Source organism: Cetorhinus maximus, unplaced genomic scaffold (assembly GCF_964194155.1).
Source record: "Cetorhinus maximus unplaced genomic scaffold, sCetMax3.hap1.1 HAP1_SCAFFOLD_455, whole genome shotgun sequence".
NCBI classification, from domain to species: Eukaryota; Metazoa; Chordata; class Chondrichthyes; order Lamniformes; family Cetorhinidae; genus Cetorhinus; species Cetorhinus maximus.
In genome coordinates, this window is record NW_027596399.1 from 265773 (window position 1) to 283452 (window position 17680).

Sequence of the window (17680 nt, forward strand, 5' to 3'; positions counted from 1 at the left end):
CCTTTCTCAATGCTTTGTTAAGGTGCCCTGTACTAAAGCAGCAATTTAAATATGGGCTGTGCTTTTGTACATATTTTCCCTGAGGTCCCTGTATTATAACAGCAGAGTGACTTTGCTAATGGCTGTTCCAGTGTCTCCAGTAACTGTTTTGCTGTTTCTGTTTGTCTCTTGTCTCTTGCTTATGCTTCTCTCTCTTTAAATCTGGCTGTCCCTTCCTCTCTCTGGGCTGACCTGTGCCATCTCCATTCCTCGCTTCCTCCTCCCTCGCACTCTCAGCCACACAGGCTGGGCAAGCTGGCTGAGCAGGTAATTTTGTGTTTTATTTTGCCCCAGGTCCTTTCCTTGGCCAACGAGCAAAAGTTTATCTTAAACTTACATTTATCTTAAACTGACAGAGCTAAGAATCACTACTATATTTAAATATCTGAAAAAATTAGTAATCAAGAAATAAGTTAAATTTCATGAAAAAACGACTTGGCAATATCTAACTAACGGATATGGCTTAAGAGTACAGACAGCGGCATTGGGTTAAATTGGTTTTTTTTGTGTAGATTTAGCCTAGTTAAGACACAAGCTATTAATGTTTACACTTGATCACAATTCTTATTCTACTGTGTGAATGAAGTCTCAGGGCAGATGCCAATTTGAACTACGTTTCAATAAATAACCTGCTGTCCTGTTATCCAAGAGTTTCCACTGATGAGTTCTAGATGCTGGAGCACAAGTTTGCTGTCTTAAAATATTTTCACACAGCACTTTGTCATGGTTATTACCGGACATTAAAGTAGCTGTATCACTGATATACACTTGTACAGAGCAGGATTCCAGCAGAGCTTAGGGGAGCACCAAGTAATTTAGATTCCCAACGTTCACAGTATGTATTCGTGATCAAGTATCAGTATTGTTTTGGAGTGAGAATGCAAAACTCCTCTTTCCCCCTTTATTCCCAGGGCCATGAAAAAAAGTGTGGCCAAAAGGATGGTTGGATGACACTTTCCCCCAACTTGATTAGTACAGCCTTGATTCGAGCATTCAGTGTGGTCTGGTACTAAGTCCCCAGCTGATTTTCTGTTTCCCCCTGTAGTGCAGAGTTAGGACCAATCCTCTTAGATCAGATAAAAGGTGAAAAAGTACTGTTGTATTAGACTGCAAGTTTCATGGCAAGCTGGTAAACATTTCAGTCTCACTTATGTACAACACAGCCCAGAAGACTGTTGTACTATCTGATTAGGCCAGGAGTAAAATCCAATTCCAAGTCCCTATTAAATCTGCTGCAGAAATCTATTAGTGGTGTCTGTGCCCATCTCTCTCGCACTCTCTTTCCTCTTTAATTGATTCTTCAGGACTGTTTTTCCACTGGTAAAAGTTCTATTATTTTTACCCTGATTTACAAATAACATTCTAGACACAGCAAGGTGCTAGATCCCTCCTGCTGCACAACAGCATTCACTCTTACCAATTTTCAAGCAAGGAAGCAAAAGACAATCTTAGCTAGAGGCCGACTCAAAAGAGTTGATCCATGTTTGCTGTTCAAGAAATAATTTCTAAATTGAAGGGATTTGTAATCCTGAATGTGTAATCGGTTTTGGTAACACCTCTAATGCTGAATGTGTAGTTATGCTTTTAAGGATGTGTAATCCTGAATGTATAAATAGTGCTCTGTAATTTTCAATGTTTTGTGGTGAAAGCTATTTCTGGTATCTGTAGATCTGGCAGGACACCATGTTACAGGCCTATTTCTGAGAAGTGTTGTGAAGTTCCATTTATTTAAGCAACTTAAAGTAGTGGCTGCGTAACCTTTGTTCATCTGACATTTCTACTGTTAACGTCAGTGCCTTTGTTTCCTAGGGAACATCTGGGCCAGATCCAACCACAGTATTTGTGGATATGCGAGCCCTCCGGCATGACAGGTATGCCTAAACCGTTCCTTTTGGACTAATTTTTATTGGCAACTCCCCATACAATTTATCACCTCCTTACATCACCCATCTAGGCCCAGGGAAGTATGGCGTATCCAATTACTGCCTTTACTCAACAGCGTATCCAAGATGGAAAATTTGCTATCGAGTGACTTTGCAAAAAATAAAGAGTAGTTACAGCATAGAAATGTTATGTTTGGCGCAATAGATCCATGGTGGTGATTGCACTCAATATGAGCCTCTTATCACCTAGCTCAATCAACATATCAGTCTGTTGCTTTCTCCCTCATGTGGTTAACTAGTTTCCCCTTAAATACATCTCTGTTATTCATCTTAATTAATCCTTGTGGTTGAGAGTTCCACATTCCTGTCATTCTCTGGGTAAAGAAGTTTCTCTTTTTTCCCTTTTCGATTCATTGGTGACCATTTTACATTTATTGCCCCTAATCCTGCTCTCGACTACAAATGGAGACATCGACTCTGTCTATCCCACCAGAACCCTTCTATGATCTTAAAAGACTTCTACCAGGTCACTTCTCATTTATCTCTTTTGCAACCTGTTGAATCGTTCCTGATCCATATATCATCACAGTTCTGGTACCATCCTTGTAAGTCTATTTTTCACCTTCTCCAGTGTCTCTGCATGCTTTTTATAATATAGAGATGAGAACTGTTCACTGTACTCTCAAGTGTGGCCTAACCAAGGTTCTACACAAGCTCAACATAACTCATCTGCTTTTCAATTCTCCCCTTCTAGAAATGAATGCCATAGTTTTGTTGGCTTTTTATGGGCTTATTGGCCTGTATCATTACTTTCAATGCTTTGGTTATCTGTGATCCCTTTACCACATTTAGGCACACATTTTCTAAAGAGTATGTGGCCTCCTTGTTCTTCCTGTCCAAATGTATGACCTGGTACCTGCCTATATTTAAGTTAGTTTTCCATTGCCTGTCCATTCGGCAAGTTTATTAATGTCCTTCTGTATTATCTATAGCCCCCAATCAATCCACCAATCCTTGTGGAACACCGTTTCCAACCTTGTTGCCAATCTAAATCCCCTACCCTCTGTTTTGTAATCAGCTTGCTATCCATGCTGCAGCTTGCCTCCTGATTCCATATTCTCTGACCTTGGTCATGAATCTATTGCACAGAATCTTATTGAATGATTTTGGAAATCCAATATGTTACCCTTTCTTTCCTTTCTGTTATTCCAAAGAATTCAGTTAAGTTGGTCAAACGCAATCTTCCTTTTTTTTTCCACGCTGTATATCATATTTTCGGTGTTGAGATGCTTTTCTATTAAATATTCAAGTAAGGATTCCATTGTCTTACCTACCCCTGGTAGAGAAATATAGACCAATTACTTGAGTTTTTTTTAGCTCTTTCCCCAAGTGTGTGTGCACCTACACCACATGGAGCTGCAGCAGCTCACCATCACCTTCTCAAGGGCAGTTAGAGATAGACAATAAATGCTGGCCTAGCCAGTGATGCCCACATCCCATGAACGATTAAATTTGAAAAAAACTTGTCTTTGTATCTTTAATATATCTTTTAATGTCATGTCCGGCATGTTAATTTCCCTGGTAAATATCGAGGCAAAGTAATTAATATTTCTGTTCTGTGCTGCACCTTGCTTCAGCTGGTACGTTCTCCATTTAATATTCTATATCCTCTGGGAGCAAGAAGTGCTGCAGTGCAGTATGATCATGTGACTGCTTATTGAAAAAGAGCAAAATGCTTTGGATGCTGGAAATCTGAAATAATTTCTTTTTTAAAAGTGCTGTTAAACATTCGCCAGGTCAGATGGTTTCTGTGAAAAGAGAAGCAGTGTTATGTTTCAGATCGATGACCTTTCATCAGAACCAGAATTTAGAGTTTAACAATGTTTAAGCATGACCTGGGAAAGATAGAGCTAGGGGAGTAGGGGAAGGAGAAAAAAAACAGAAGGGTGAGGTCTGTGATCGGGTGGAGGGGCAGGAGTGATTAAATGACAAAAGGACTGATAATGGAAGGCAAATGGGAGTGGTGATGGGACAAGTAAAGAAACAAAGGATGGGTCTAGAGGAGGTTTAAATGGTGACAGAAGAACAACAGGGGGTGAGGTGGGGGAAAGGAAAATATGACTCGAGGTGATGGTTCTAATGGCCCAGGAAAGCAGCAGCGAATGTTTTGCTAGACCTTGGCCGTGCAGGCCACTCTGCTGACCATGTACTGGTGGTGAATTCCCACTGCAAACACCAGGCTGCACCACCACCACCACTCCCAGTAGTCCAAGTGCAACCGTCCTCTTTAGCCAGCACCTACTGTCTCAGAAAATGGCAGAGGCGGTTAAGATCTAATTGACATAATTGCTGACTTGCTAAATAAAATTAGACTCAACATTGCTACTGTTCTGAATGAGCAAGAAAGATAATTTGGAACTAAAAGCACCTTTGCACAAAGAAAGCAGAATTTGCCTTCCTGGTGCCCGTATGGAATTCTTCAGTGCACTATTTTAATGAAAATATTGGCTCATTTATTTTAAACACACATCCAGAGTTTGATTGGGATTTCTACCTTGAAGTTGCTGTACATATGAACATTCGAAAAAGGAGCAGAAGTTGGCCATTCAGCCCCTTGAGCCTGCTCTGCCATTCATTAAGATCATGGCTGATCTTTTTGTGTTTTGATTTCCACATTCTCATCCACCCTCAATAACCTTAGACTCTTGTTAGGCAAGGGAATCAATCTACCTTTCCCTTAAAAATATTAAGTAACCTCGCTTCCACCTTCTGAGACAGAGTTTCAAAGCCGCACAACCTTTGAGAAAAAATTTCTCCTCATCTCTGTCCTATAAGGGTGACCCCCTAATTTTAAAACAGTGGCCCCTAGTTCTGGACTCACCCACAAGAGGAAACATCCTTTCCACGCCCACCTTGTCAAGATCATTCAGGATCTTATGTACTTCAATCAAGTTACCCCTCACTCTCCTAAACTCCAGTGGAAACAAGCCCATCCTGTCCAACCTACCCTCATAAGACAACCCGCTCATTACAGGTATCAATCTAGTAAATCTCCTCTGAACCGCCTCCAGTGCATTTTCACCCTTCCTTAAAAGACAGTGTACAAATTTTTCAAAACTTTCCCCTAAGATTAAAGTGAACTTAAATTTTCCTTTGTGTTCCAGTAGACCACATATGCCATTGTGTTCTTAAGAACATAAGGCATAGGAGCAAGAGAAGACCATACGGTCTGTCAGCTTGCTCCGCCACTCAACATGATCATGGCCGATCTTCTGCCTTAACTCCACCTTCCCACCCACTCCCCAAATGCCTTGATTCCCTGAGAGGCCAAAAATGTTTATCTTAACCTTGAATGCTGTATACTCAACAATGGCACATCCACAACCCTCTGGTGTTTAAGTCCAAAGATTCGCAATCGGCTTGAGTGAAGAAATTGCTCCTCATCTCAGTCCTAAATCAATTAAGTCTATTGCGTAGATATGGCCCCTTTAATATATTTCAGTGGACAAATGTTGACAAGAAATCAGAGATAGAATTGGTCTCTGCCTTTATTCAAACCTGCTAAATATAATAGCAAATTAAGAGATTTGTCATCCTGCATACACAAGCTGCTCTGATGATGTATCTAGCACTGAATGTCTAAACATTGCCTTGCAAGGATCCTGAATGTATAAATAGAGCTTTGACAGCTCTGTAATTTTGAATGTTCCATGGTATGGGCTATTTCTGGTATATGTCAAATTGATTAGATGATATTAAAGCACTAACTCCGAGAAGCCTTGCTGTGTTCCTATTAATTGAATCACATTCAAGTAAATAACAGGTGTAATCTTGTCCCTTACCATGAGATCTCTGAGACTAAGATAACTGTGGAAAGACCTCCTGCAGTGCTGGAAGCACCTTCCACTGCAAAACGTAGCAACAACAGGGATATCAACATAGAGCCTCCATAAATTCAGAGAACCATGTGCTGCGTTGCACCTTTGCCCAAGTTGGAAAGTCTGAAATTCTCCCCCTCATCTCAACATTGTATAAAAATGGCTACTGCTAAAAGAAATAGCCAAGTTCCTTGCTGTATCAATTTGAAACATAAACACCATATTTATGGTGGATTTTGCCCATCTTGTGGCTGCCCATGAAGTTCATACAAAATTCTCCCCTTACAGTCGTTTGGTAGTACAGAACTCGAGTATTACTGAAAAAAAGAGACATGCTGTTGAATCTTTTCATCTTGCACTCATCAGGACAAATCCGCAAGAGTACCAAATCAAACGGAACAGCAATTTCTACTGCATGAGGAAAGAGTGCTGATTGGTTGAGAAGAGGATCTGATTGGCAACAACAGCGCCCTTTCATCATACAGTATATGTTGTTCCCTTTGATTTGGTATTCTTGCAAATCTGTCCTGATGAGTGCAAGACAAAAAGCTTCGACAGCATGTCTCCCTTTTCAGCATTACTCTTCTCTCTGGTAGAGAAATTGCAATTTTCTTGTGAAATAAGAATGAAAATTCTTTGTCTGGCACCTTCATCATGTGAGATGCAGCCTAGATTCGATTTGGTCACGCGTCCTAATAGCTCTTTATGTGCCTCGGTGTTGGATTGTGTCTAATAATGCTCCTGTGAAGCAACTTGGGACATCTTATTACCTTAAAAGACCTTGTGAAAATTGTTATATCAGGGCTTTTTTTTCCTACATGCACAGACTAAACAGTTAACTCATTTTGTGAAAATCAAACGTTCAACGCAGTATTAGTGTCTTGCAAATTAGGTTCAATAATGTGTTTTGCTTCAGGAAACTGATGGTTTGCGTTCAATGCAGTATTAGTGTCTTGCAAATTAGGTTCAATAATGTGTTTTGCTTCAGGAAACTGATGGTTTGTTCTACCAGAGTACCTCATGAGACTATTGTACTGGATTGCACTTGCAAAGTTACTATATGAGGCAATCCTTCAGGAAGTGTTATGTTTTCAGTCTCCTTGCAAAGGAAGATTTGTTTTCTGGTATGGAATTTCCTATTGTGAGTCTTGAGATAAAATTACATTAACCACATCTATCCGGGCTGTACTGTGATAGAGTCAATTAGTATGTGGAGGACCATTCTCTTCTTCAGCTTGACACTTTAAGCCTTCGAAAACGTTTTGGTTGATGAGAAGGTGGAAGTGGCCCATGGGCTTGGTTGTTAAGTAGCATGAGTGCTATATAAACATAAGTGGTAGTGCAAAGTTTCAAAGAGACAGGACTGTCCTTCATTTCCCTCCCTTGCGCATGCTGGATAACCTATATTTGAAAAGTGAGACTATTTCAAAGGTAGCTCATTCTTAAAGTGTAGCTCCCACTCTGTGAGAATTTTGAACTTGGAGGGTAGGGGGTTATGCACAATGTGCATCAGTGCACATGATTTTTTTTTAACTCTATGGATTTTTAAAAAAAAACTAATTTCTCTGGTTGCAGGGTACGTTTGGTGGAGAGAGGCTCCCCGCATAGCCTTCCGCTAATGGAATCGGGAAAGGTAAGTGGATCAAGAACACAAAAGTCAGGGGGTGGTGGAAGAACTTTCACAGAGGTTTCAAGAAGGTTGCTGATCAGCCAGGTATCATTAGAGATTAAGCAGGATACCTCTGATTACATCAGCCTCTAGTTTGAACAGCAGGTGTGAAAATTCATTTTGTAATATCATGAACCAAACTGCTGGTAGGCTTGCATGTGGGTGAAATTGGACTCAGTAATACTGGGAAGGTTAAAATTTTCCTTCCGTTTGCATCAGGAGATGAAATGTTTTATCTTGAGAAAGACCTGTGAAGATCCAAGGTTCATCATGTTATACGTCACTGAGGTGTAAGGAGAAGACCAAGTAAAACAGGAAACAGTGATTCGTTGACCTGACTTTTAAGTTCTTTTCAAAAGCTGAGAGTGCAGAATAAAGGAAAGACTGAGGGAGGAAAAATGCTCTATGGTCCTAGAAAAGTTAAAGTTGGGGAAGCTGCATTGAATCCTAATTGTAGCATCATGAAACGTAGTGAAAAGGAAGAGGGTGTACAATGCTCTATTTGCAGATTAGCAGGAATGAAGGCCAGTTTGGATTTACCAAACCAACTCCAGCTTGTTGACCTGCCCAAATGTTGGACACTTGTACTCGTTACGTGGTCCTGTGAACATTATATCACTTGTGTAATATGGGGAGTCTTGCACGTGTTCTGTAGCAGCTAGACTCACAGGTTCTTTGTTCCCTTAAGGGTTGGCCACGTCTCATATCCTATAAAAGCAAAATATTGTGGATGCTGGAAAACTGAAATAAAAACAGAAAATGCTGGAAAAACTCAGCGGGAGGGCAGAATCTGTGGAGAGACAAAGAGAGTTAACTTCTCTAGTCGGTAACCTTTCTTCATCAGAACTGGGCAATGTTGGAGATGTAACAGGTTTTAAGCAAGCCTTGTCCTGTGTAATATAAAAGCAAAATAACTGCGGATGCTGGAAATCTGAAAAAAGAACAGAAAATGCTGGAAAAACTCAGCAGGTCGAACAGCCTCTGTGGAGAGAGAAACAGAGTTGATGTTTCGAGTCTGTCTGACTTAAGAGTCATACGGACTCAAACATCAACTCTGTTTCTCTCTCCACAGAGGCTGTTCGACCTGCTGAGTTTTACCAGCATTTTCTGTTCTTGTCCTCTGTACTTGCTCAAAATCTGTAGCACCTCTGAATTTTTCCAGTTTTGATGAAAGTGGAACTCTGGCTGTTTCTGTTACCTTTAATGATTAGCTGATTTTTTAAAAAAAAAGATGTAAGGGACTATTGAATCAATGAGAGCTCACCGCAAAAATAGTTAACTGCCTAATTTATCTTCAGCTCAGTCTTTTTAATCTCCTTTCTTTTGCAGATTCTCCCTGGAGTTAAGGTTATAATTACTAATCCAGAGACCAAAGGCCCCCTCGGAGATTCCCACTTGGGAGAGGTGAGATTAGGAAGAGCAGGTTGTTGCTACAGTTAGTCCCTAATTTCCACGAGTTGGAAAATGATCCTGCTAGTAATATTTATTAATACAGCGATACTACGACAGTATTATGCTTTTCTTTTCGTGTGTGTTTAATCTATTGTGCACTAGTGAACCTATAATAGGTATGTTTTCTAAAGAATTTTGTAATTGAAGGCTGGAATGAAAAGCTACATTTGGTTTTGGCTACATTCCTAGTTCCCAGGCAGTCTTTTTTTTTTTATTTGTTCATGGGTTGCAGACATCACTGGCTGGGCCAGCATTTATTGTCCATCCCTAATTTCCCTTGTTCAGAGGGCATTTAAGAGTCAACCACATTGCTGTGGACCTGGAGTCACATGTAGGCCAGACCAGGTAAGGACAGCAGGTTCCCTTCCCTAAAGGACATTAGTGAACCAGATGGGTCTTTATGACAAACGGCAATGGTTTCATGAGCGTCATCAGACTTTTAATTCCAGATTTTTTATTGACTTAAAATTTCACCATTTGCTGTGGTGGGATTCGAACCCCAGAGCATTATCCTGGGGCTCTGGAAAACTAGTCAGTGACAATACCACTATGCTACCGCATGCCCAATCACACATTTGCTGTGTACTGTCTTCCTTCACCTTATTGTCAGTCACCTGCAGAAGTTGCTGCAGGGCCGTGTTGCAGCTGCCTCACTGGGTTGAAGTGCAGAGACTGGTCTCTTTGTACATGGGCCTTTCCATAATTATCCTATTCTTTTGTTCCCCTCCATGGTATTGAAGGAGCAGTTGAGTGAAGTTACCGTTGATCTATAGGTAGGCATGGCACAAAATAATTCCCACAGCAAACTGTGAAACGATTGAACGGTCGATCTGTTTTGGGGTATTTCCTGAGGCATAAATGTTGCTCAGGACACTGGAAGAACTTAACTGCTCCCTTTCAAATAGCGCTACCTGAGGGCAGATGGGGCTTGATGAAGCATCTGACCCAAAAGATGGCAGCTCTCCATCAATCCAGCACAATCTGAGCACTACACTAAAGTTTTGTTATCAGTCGTGTTGCACCAGCCTTTTTTTATTTTGTCGAAGGCTATGAATTAAACTGCCCGATTCTGTCTACCTGCTGATTAAAATTGGTTGATAGGTTGGAGAGTTAATTGTATAAATCAAGGTTGTGTCTGCAGGTGGGGGTCATTCATTGGATGAATGTATGTATTGGATATATGTGCACATGCTAAGAGACGCCCCTCCTGACCTTTGACCATCTTGTTGGCCTGCTCCCAGGCCTGGCCAAGGTGGCCATTAACACGTCCAGGCAGCGGGCGGTTTAATGGATTGTTAGACTCGACTGTCTGCCCCTCTTCCGTGTCTGTGTTCACGCCCGGGTGTCCCTGGAGAGGGAGCATGCGGTGTCCACTGGTACACTTGAGGCCTTACGTGACCAGTGGACACCTCAGCCCGGAAACAACATCTTAATTTAAATAAGCTTCCTTTAAAGTCTTGATTTTTTTTCACAGTGCCTCTTTAAGGGGCTGTTAACTTGCTAATGTGTTTACTATTTGTTAATTAGTTTATTTGTTTACTTTATTGGTATAAAGAGACACTTCTTGACATGGGTGGCAGGTAGTAGAGTTAGGAGCTATACATTTGTCATGTCTCACTTTGTGAATAAATCTAAAACTGAGTGAAGATTGACCTCTGGCCATCTTCACCAACTGGCTATAAGAAGTTTAACATGGAGGAACTAATGATTTGCTGCTGATTGTGACATTTTCCTTGCACAGATCTGGGTAAGCAGCCCTCACAATGCTACTGGGTACTACACTGTTTATGGTGAAGAGTCCTTGCATGCTGACCATTTTAACGCCAAGCTTAGTTTTGGGGACACACAAACCTTGTGGGCACGGACAGGATACCTGGGATTTCTTCGCAGGACGGAGCTGACTGACGCAACCGGAGGTGAGACTGGGAGAGGTGTTTTATGCTGGAGTCACTGGGAGAGGTGTTTTATGCTGGAGTCACTGGGAGAGGTGGTTTATGCTGGAGTCACTGGGAGAGGTGGTTTATGCTGGAGTCACTGGGAGAGGTGGTTTATGCTGGAGTCACTGGGAGGGGTGGTTTATGCTGGAGTCACTGGGAGGGGTGGTTTCTGCTGGAGTCACTGGGAGGGGTATAATGTATGTAGGAAGCAGTTAATGAACTGCAAAAGAGTGGTGGTGTATTGGGAGTGGTGGTGTATTGGGAGTGGTGGTGTATTGGGAGTGGTGGTGTATTGGGAGTGGTGGTGTATTGGGAGTGGTGGTGTATTGGGGGTGGTGGTGTATTGGGGGTGGTGGTGTATTGGGGGTGGTGGTGTATTGGGAGTGGTGGTGTATTGGGAGTGGTGGAGGAAGCACCGGCACTTGCAGTAAAATGTAGCATGTGGGCTGATTACATTAATTTGAAGAGAGGGTGGCCGGCTTTCCGAAAGGATGCTTTCATCTCTTTCTGTAAGCTTAACTAAAGCTGACTTCTCTTGATAAGTGATGTTTCTCTCCCCTGTTGCAGAACGCCATGATGCCCTTTATGTGGTTGGGTCCTTGGACGAGACTCTGGAGTTGAGAGGAATGCGTTATCATCCAATTGATATTGAGACCTCAGTGCTTCGATCTCACAAGAGCATTGCTGAATGGTGAGGCCCACAGACTATAAATTAACCAGACTCAGTAATGAAGCAATCCAAATGATTAATTGGTACATCCACTAACCCATGGTTTAGGATAAAACTGCTCTTTCCAGCTGAACTTAGTGCTGCTTGGGAAATATTCCACCATGCACACCCGTCATTCTTTCTCACTGATGAGGGCTTATTCAAGGGGAAGTCCAGGTTGGGGCAGGGTAGGCAGAGTAGATAGGTGGAGAAATTAATGATGAGCTGCGAAAGGATTGTGAGTGAAAAGTACCCGAGAGGGAGAGAAATAATAGGTGGCATGAATGGGTGTCAAGCAGAGGATAGAGGAAGGTAAAAGGGGGATGGGGGGAGATCAAAATAGTTGGGCATGAGTCCAGGCGAGCAGACAATGTTTAACTGAACGGATATAGCAGATTCAGGTTACGGAAACATGGCATGAGTCATGAGAAAAGTCAAGGGTGTGAATAGAGGACCAGGAAGGGACGATGTGCCAGAGTCCAAAGTTAATATCTGAGGCCCTGTGTTGGGATAAAGTCAGCTTGTAGACAATAACTTTTGAGCATGCACAAACCAGCACACGGATTCATAGTCCATTACATGGAGCTAGCGAGTACATGAGGGCTGAAGAGGAATGGAGATTTGACCATGAGCCAGCAGGGGTTAATCCTGGAGTTGTAGTCTCAAAAAGGACCACTGTCGAGTTAGAGAACCTCAGCCACCCAAGGAGCCTCTCAATAATACAAAGTTTGCAGCACATATTCATGTAGTTCTTATTTTCCTGCTTTCACTACAATGTTTCTGGGCAGCCATTAATCCTTAATTGTACAATTCTATCAGTGAACTGGGTTATGTAGGCCCGACAAATGATCCTGTTGTCTCAACCTTCAGCCTTTTTTCTGCAGTTTCCATGGTGACTCAATTGTCTAGCCTGGCCTTCGGTTCCCCCCCTCCTTCCTCTGTGTAGTGATGAATAGAATGTTTATACAGGCTGTTATTGCTAGCTGCTGAGTCAGCATCCCCAGAGCCACCTTTGATCAAGTGTCCCACCATGCTTAGGAAAATAACCCTCATAACTACAGTGCTTATTTTAAGATTAGCAAAGCATTTTAACATTAACCCTACTAGTATAAGCCCCCTGGTCCCTACTTCACCGCCATCTTCCCCCCATTGTATAGCTCATTAACCTGTATTTGTGCCTTTTTCTGATAATTGTGTCTTTGTTCTGCCACAGCGCTGTCTTTACGTGGACCAACCTGCTTGTCGTAGTGGTGGAATTGGACGGTTCTGAGCAGGAAGCACTGGACTTGGTTGCCTTGGTGACCAACGTTGTTTTGGAAGAACATTATCTAATTGTGGGAGTGGTAGTTGTGGTGGACCCAGGGGTGATTCCCATCAACTCACGTGGCGAAAAGCAGCGAATGCACCTTCGGGATGGTTTTCTAGCTGATCAGCTTGATCCCATTTATGTGGCCTATAATATGTGAGCCTCGTGCTCCGAGACTACTTACTGCTACTGCTGCCTCGGTGGCGGTGTTCGCCGGTGCCCCGAATGTCCATATTGATCTTAAATGCTGCACTAAAAGTGAGAACAAAGAAAGCCAGACCTTGCTGGGCGGTGGTGCTGTGCGCGTCAAGGCCACACATCCAGTATGACCTGTTGTCAGCCACTTCTCATGGCGATGTGTTCCGCATAGCTCCAACGCCTGTCATATCAAAAGACGATGGGCTAGCCTGCCACACCACTGCTGGTGCCATATTAAATGTGAAGTAGTGTCCTAGAAAAATCACTGTATCACAGCACGTTTAAGAGACTGCACAGCAGCAGCAGCAGCAACAGATCTCCACCAAGTGTCACCGGACTTCCTGCGAGATTGAGAAACGAATCCAGTCACCAGTGTTATATTTTTCTGAAATCCCTGCTGGTCTTTGCAGTTCAGGTTGCCACGTTTTCTGGATGTGGCTTTGGATTTGGAAATTCTTTTTAAAACTATTTATTCTGTAAATCAGTGGATGCAATTGGACGGCTGAATGGACAGACACTCGGAAATCCCAGAGCCAGGGGTTGAGGGCTGGGGAGGTGTTTTGGGCGGGGGCGGGGGGGCATTCTCTTTAAAGCTGTACTGTTCAATCTAATCCAATGTTCATCTTGTTGAGAAGCAGTGAAAAACGGTTGTGGACAAGGGTAATGTCGAGAGCTCGGGCCATCCTGGGACGGTCGCACCATTGACCTGAGAGCGGAACTTTTGGGAGTTCCTATCCCGCTATTGTGTTGTGATCTGTAAAGCTGGTGAGAATCTCGCCAGCTTGTGTCACTGTTGTGATCATTGCTAACCATGATAATCAGGCCTGAGCAACAGAAAACCCACTTCGGACCATCTTATATCCCTAGGAAAAATAAATAAAACTAGTATCCTGTCATTTTAATGATTAGAGCATTGTGATACTTTTTGTCAATCCATCAACAGAATCCGACTGCAGCGCTCCCATCGTTAATGAGTTTCCTTCCATTTTATAGAATAACGCCAGGCCTGGAAATGCCACAGGGAGTCGATCGTCCATCATGTTCCAAAAGATTTTCTGAGGGTTCTCTAGAGTGGCTTTAATCATGAAGTTGCAAAACGGTTGAATTGATGTGAAATTAAAACCTTTCTATTTGATTATTGAGCTCCATTTGCACCCATGTTGCTGACATGCATATCTGGCTGGCTTTTTTTGCATTCTGGGCCTTGAGACATGAGATAACTCGGTGATTACACAAATAAATAAAGTTATTGCAGACGTTTACAGATTTTGCTAAAATCATTACCCCGTGTGGGACAGCAGCTCGTGGGCAGTCCATCTGCTTTATTCATACTGCAGAGAGACGGTGGGGGGGACCTCTTGAACTCTCGCTCTGCTGTTCGTGTAATGACACAATACGACTTCAGTCTTACAGCACCTCTCTGTTCTCGGGGCTTTTTTTTTCAAATCACGCTAAGTAAATCATCCGCGCTGATAGAAATAATAACATTTTGCAATGTTGTGATATTTGCAAGGCCAATCAGCACTTCCCTTTGCTCTTTTAAAACACGAGACATTGCAGCTTAATCCCAGATCAGAAAATGGTCAGACGTGCCAACTGCCCACAATATAAAAAGCCTACCCATTCGATATGGCCCCCATGCCCGCGTTTCGGGCACGTGACCCAATGTGTGGGCAGGCATTAGAAGGCGGAAGCGTGCCACCCGCCATTTGAGTCAGGCTGCTCTCCAGACATCCAGGGCAGATGACTGAACTGTTGAAGTTGCTGACTCAGATGTTGATGCCTGAAATTGGGCTCCTCAGATCAGTGCGCCTATGTTTGCTAGTAGACTGGAAGGAACCCTTCAGCAGTGGTATTTAGAGGGCTCATCCACTGCAGACAAGAGTTGTTGCATTATAATTGCAGAGGACACGGAGCACCCAAAGCTCTTATCCTGCCTGTTATTATCCAACCACTGTCTTGGTAAAGAAACCTCTTCTAAATCCCTTAGTGGATTGGTTGGTGACCATCTTACATTTCGGGCCCTGTGTTTTGGACAGCTCACAAGTAGAGATATCTTCTCTGTGTCCACCTTATCAAACCCCTTCATAATTTGAAAGGCCTGAAAGATTTCATGCTCAGTTCAGACCAGTTCTTATCCCCAAAGTAATATTACTTTTCCCTTCACTTCAGCTTCTGTTGCACTGAGAGGTTGTCTTCATTTCTCCTGTGCAGACAGCAGTCACTGGGCTCTTGTCAGCTCCTTGTGCTCCCCGTGCATCTGTCCTGCAGAGAAGTCTCAGCTGAACCGAGCATTACAATTGCTGGCATCTATTAGGAGTTCTGAAATTCCAGAGTCTTGGTTTGGTCTTGAAATAGAATTCCATGCATACTGCCTGAGAGCGGAGTGGTTTAGCGCTCTGTTCCAATACAATTCAAGATGTTCTTCAACGAAATCTGTTTTAAAGAGTATCCCTTCGTTCAAGCAGAAACTCGATGTTTATTGAATCCACAATGCTTCCCGGTTCCTGGTCTTTATTGCTGCAAATCCTAAATGTTGGGGTTAAATCCAGACGTTTCGCCGTCCCAGTCACATGGCCTTTGACACATCTGCAAGAGGAGGTTAAGTGAAACTGAATCGTACTAATGGGCAGTAAACCGACTTGACCAGTAATGGGGAGACTGAAGTGTTAGACATGTATTTGGCAGATTTCATGTGCTTGTTAGTCAGCCAAAAGCATTCTCGTCAGAGAAGCAAAGAATAAGATAGAAAGCGAATTTAAAAAAACGTTTGAGTGTAAGAACAACTTTTTCATGGATGCCAGTCGGACAGAAAGCGAATTTAAAAAAAACGTTTTGAGTGTAAGAACAACTTTTTCATGGATGCCAGTCGGACAGAAATTATGTAAATATTAAGCTGACCTCAAGATAAACAATAAATACTTACAATCTTCAGTATGTTTGGTGCACATTGTGACTCCTGGGAAGTCCAGCTGGATAAAGCCTCGCCAAAGCTGTGCACAGGAATTCAGATGTGATTGCAGTTTGTTCGATGTTGTATTCCAGACGAGGTAGTTTCAGATGATGGTCTCCAGTTTGCAAGAGCGGAGCTCAGGAAATCTAGCAAGGCCCAACAGATTCCAAGGCACCACCTCATCAACAAAATAGCTGAACTCCGGTGGGAAATTGGAGAAAGTTGTTTAGACTGGGGGGAGGAGAAAAAACTTGAAGATGAGGACACACGGCTCTTCATGAAGATAGAATAATATTCCCAGCACAATTGACGAAGAGCCATAGGAGCAAATAAGACTTCATGTCACTGAGCGACTGATCAAACTAAATCTCATCAAAGGACACAAGGGCTAAAGCGTGACAAAAAGTGCGCAGATGCACCATTACAGAGGAGCAGTTCTTTTAAAAGCAGTATGACCAGGAGACAGCGCCTGGACTGAAATGAAATACATGGAAGCTGGTAGTGGTTCTGTGCAGCAATGACTGGTCAATAAGATCTGATGATGGAGAGTTGAGAAAGAATAGCAGAAATTTAATCAAAATGTCTGAAAGTTTGAAGCCAGAAAAGAAAAGATGATTGAAGAAGATAAATGTCAGAGAAGCAAACTAAGCCCAAGATGAGTAAGTGTCAACCGGCCTGGAAATGGCTGTCAAGTGAAAGCCACATTTGACAGATGACATTTATAGTTTATCTGAATGAGGATATAGTTGTGTAATAATAATTCCCAGCGTAAAGTTTACTTGGGGGAGAGAGAAAAGAGTATTTTGAAAGAAAGGAGCGTAATGATGGGTCTGCAGTGTGTCCTTTCACCTCCAGTTGGGACATAATGTAGGGAGTGCTGCATCGTCTGAGGTGCCTTCTTTCGATGATGTGTTGCATTCTGTGACTCTGGATGAACATAAAAATCCCGTGGAAGTTTATCAGATAAGAGGAGGGAGATCTCCAGGTGTCCTGACCACTTCTGTCCTTTGACCAAACGACTAAAACAGGCTAACTATGTGGAGAGACTAGATTAACTGGGTTTGTTCTTAAAGAAGAGAGGGTTCAGGGGAGATTTGATAGGAGTGTTAAAAACCTTTATAGATAAGAGTAAATAAGGAGAAATGGCAGGAGAGTTGGTAGCCAGAGACAACAAATTTAAGGGGATTGGCAAGAGAACCAGAAGTAACATAAGGAAAAAATATATTCACATGAGTTGTTATAATCTGGAATGCAGTACTTGAAGCAGATTCAATAATAACTTTATGAACAGAATTGGATGGATGCTTGAAGGGGAAGCGTTTGCAGGGATATGGGGCAAGAGCAAGGGAGTGGGACTAACTTTGATAAATCAAAGAGCCAACACAAGTTCAGTGGCCCAAATGGCCGCCTCCTGTGCTGTATCATTCTATGGTTCAATGGGCTAATCATCCATCTGATTGATGTTTATGGATTATTGCTATGTACAAAATGGCTGCTCACCCAACACTGGTAACTGTATCTGAAAACTAAGGAAGGAATTGGCTGTAAAATGCTTTAAGATGTCCCTGTGCTCACCACTTCTAATTTCCTCTTTTTTTTGTTCTTCATTTGACTATACCCCTCCCAGGCCCTCCTCTTGTCCTCTGACCTCCTTCC

At 42.6% G+C, this 17680-nt stretch overlaps 1 protein-coding gene across 3 annotated transcripts in view; it reads left to right on the top strand.

The window, feature by feature from the left end:
- Window positions 1–14329, top strand: part of LOC144673727 (disco-interacting protein 2 homolog A-like) — a 215199-nt gene extending 200870 nt beyond the window's left edge. Inside the window, exons 33-39 of one of the 3 annotated variants that reach the window (XM_078535427.1) lie at window positions 277–306; window positions 1849–1910; window positions 7376–7433; window positions 8799–8873; window positions 10663–10837; window positions 11426–11549; window positions 12781–14329. In XM_078535427.1, the coding sequence (XP_078391553.1) occupies window positions 277–306; window positions 1849–1910; window positions 7376–7433; window positions 8799–8873; window positions 10663–10837; window positions 11426–11549; window positions 12781–13033 (777 nt within the window). In that variant the 3' untranslated portion in view covers window positions 13034–14329. The remainder of the gene's footprint in view (window positions 1–276; window positions 307–1848; window positions 1911–7375; window positions 7434–8798; window positions 8874–10662; window positions 10838–11425; window positions 11550–12780) is intronic. The other 2 variants (XM_078535425.1, XM_078535426.1) reach the window with 2 other exon arrangements.
- The last annotated feature ends 3351 nt before the right edge of the window (window positions 14330–17680 follow it).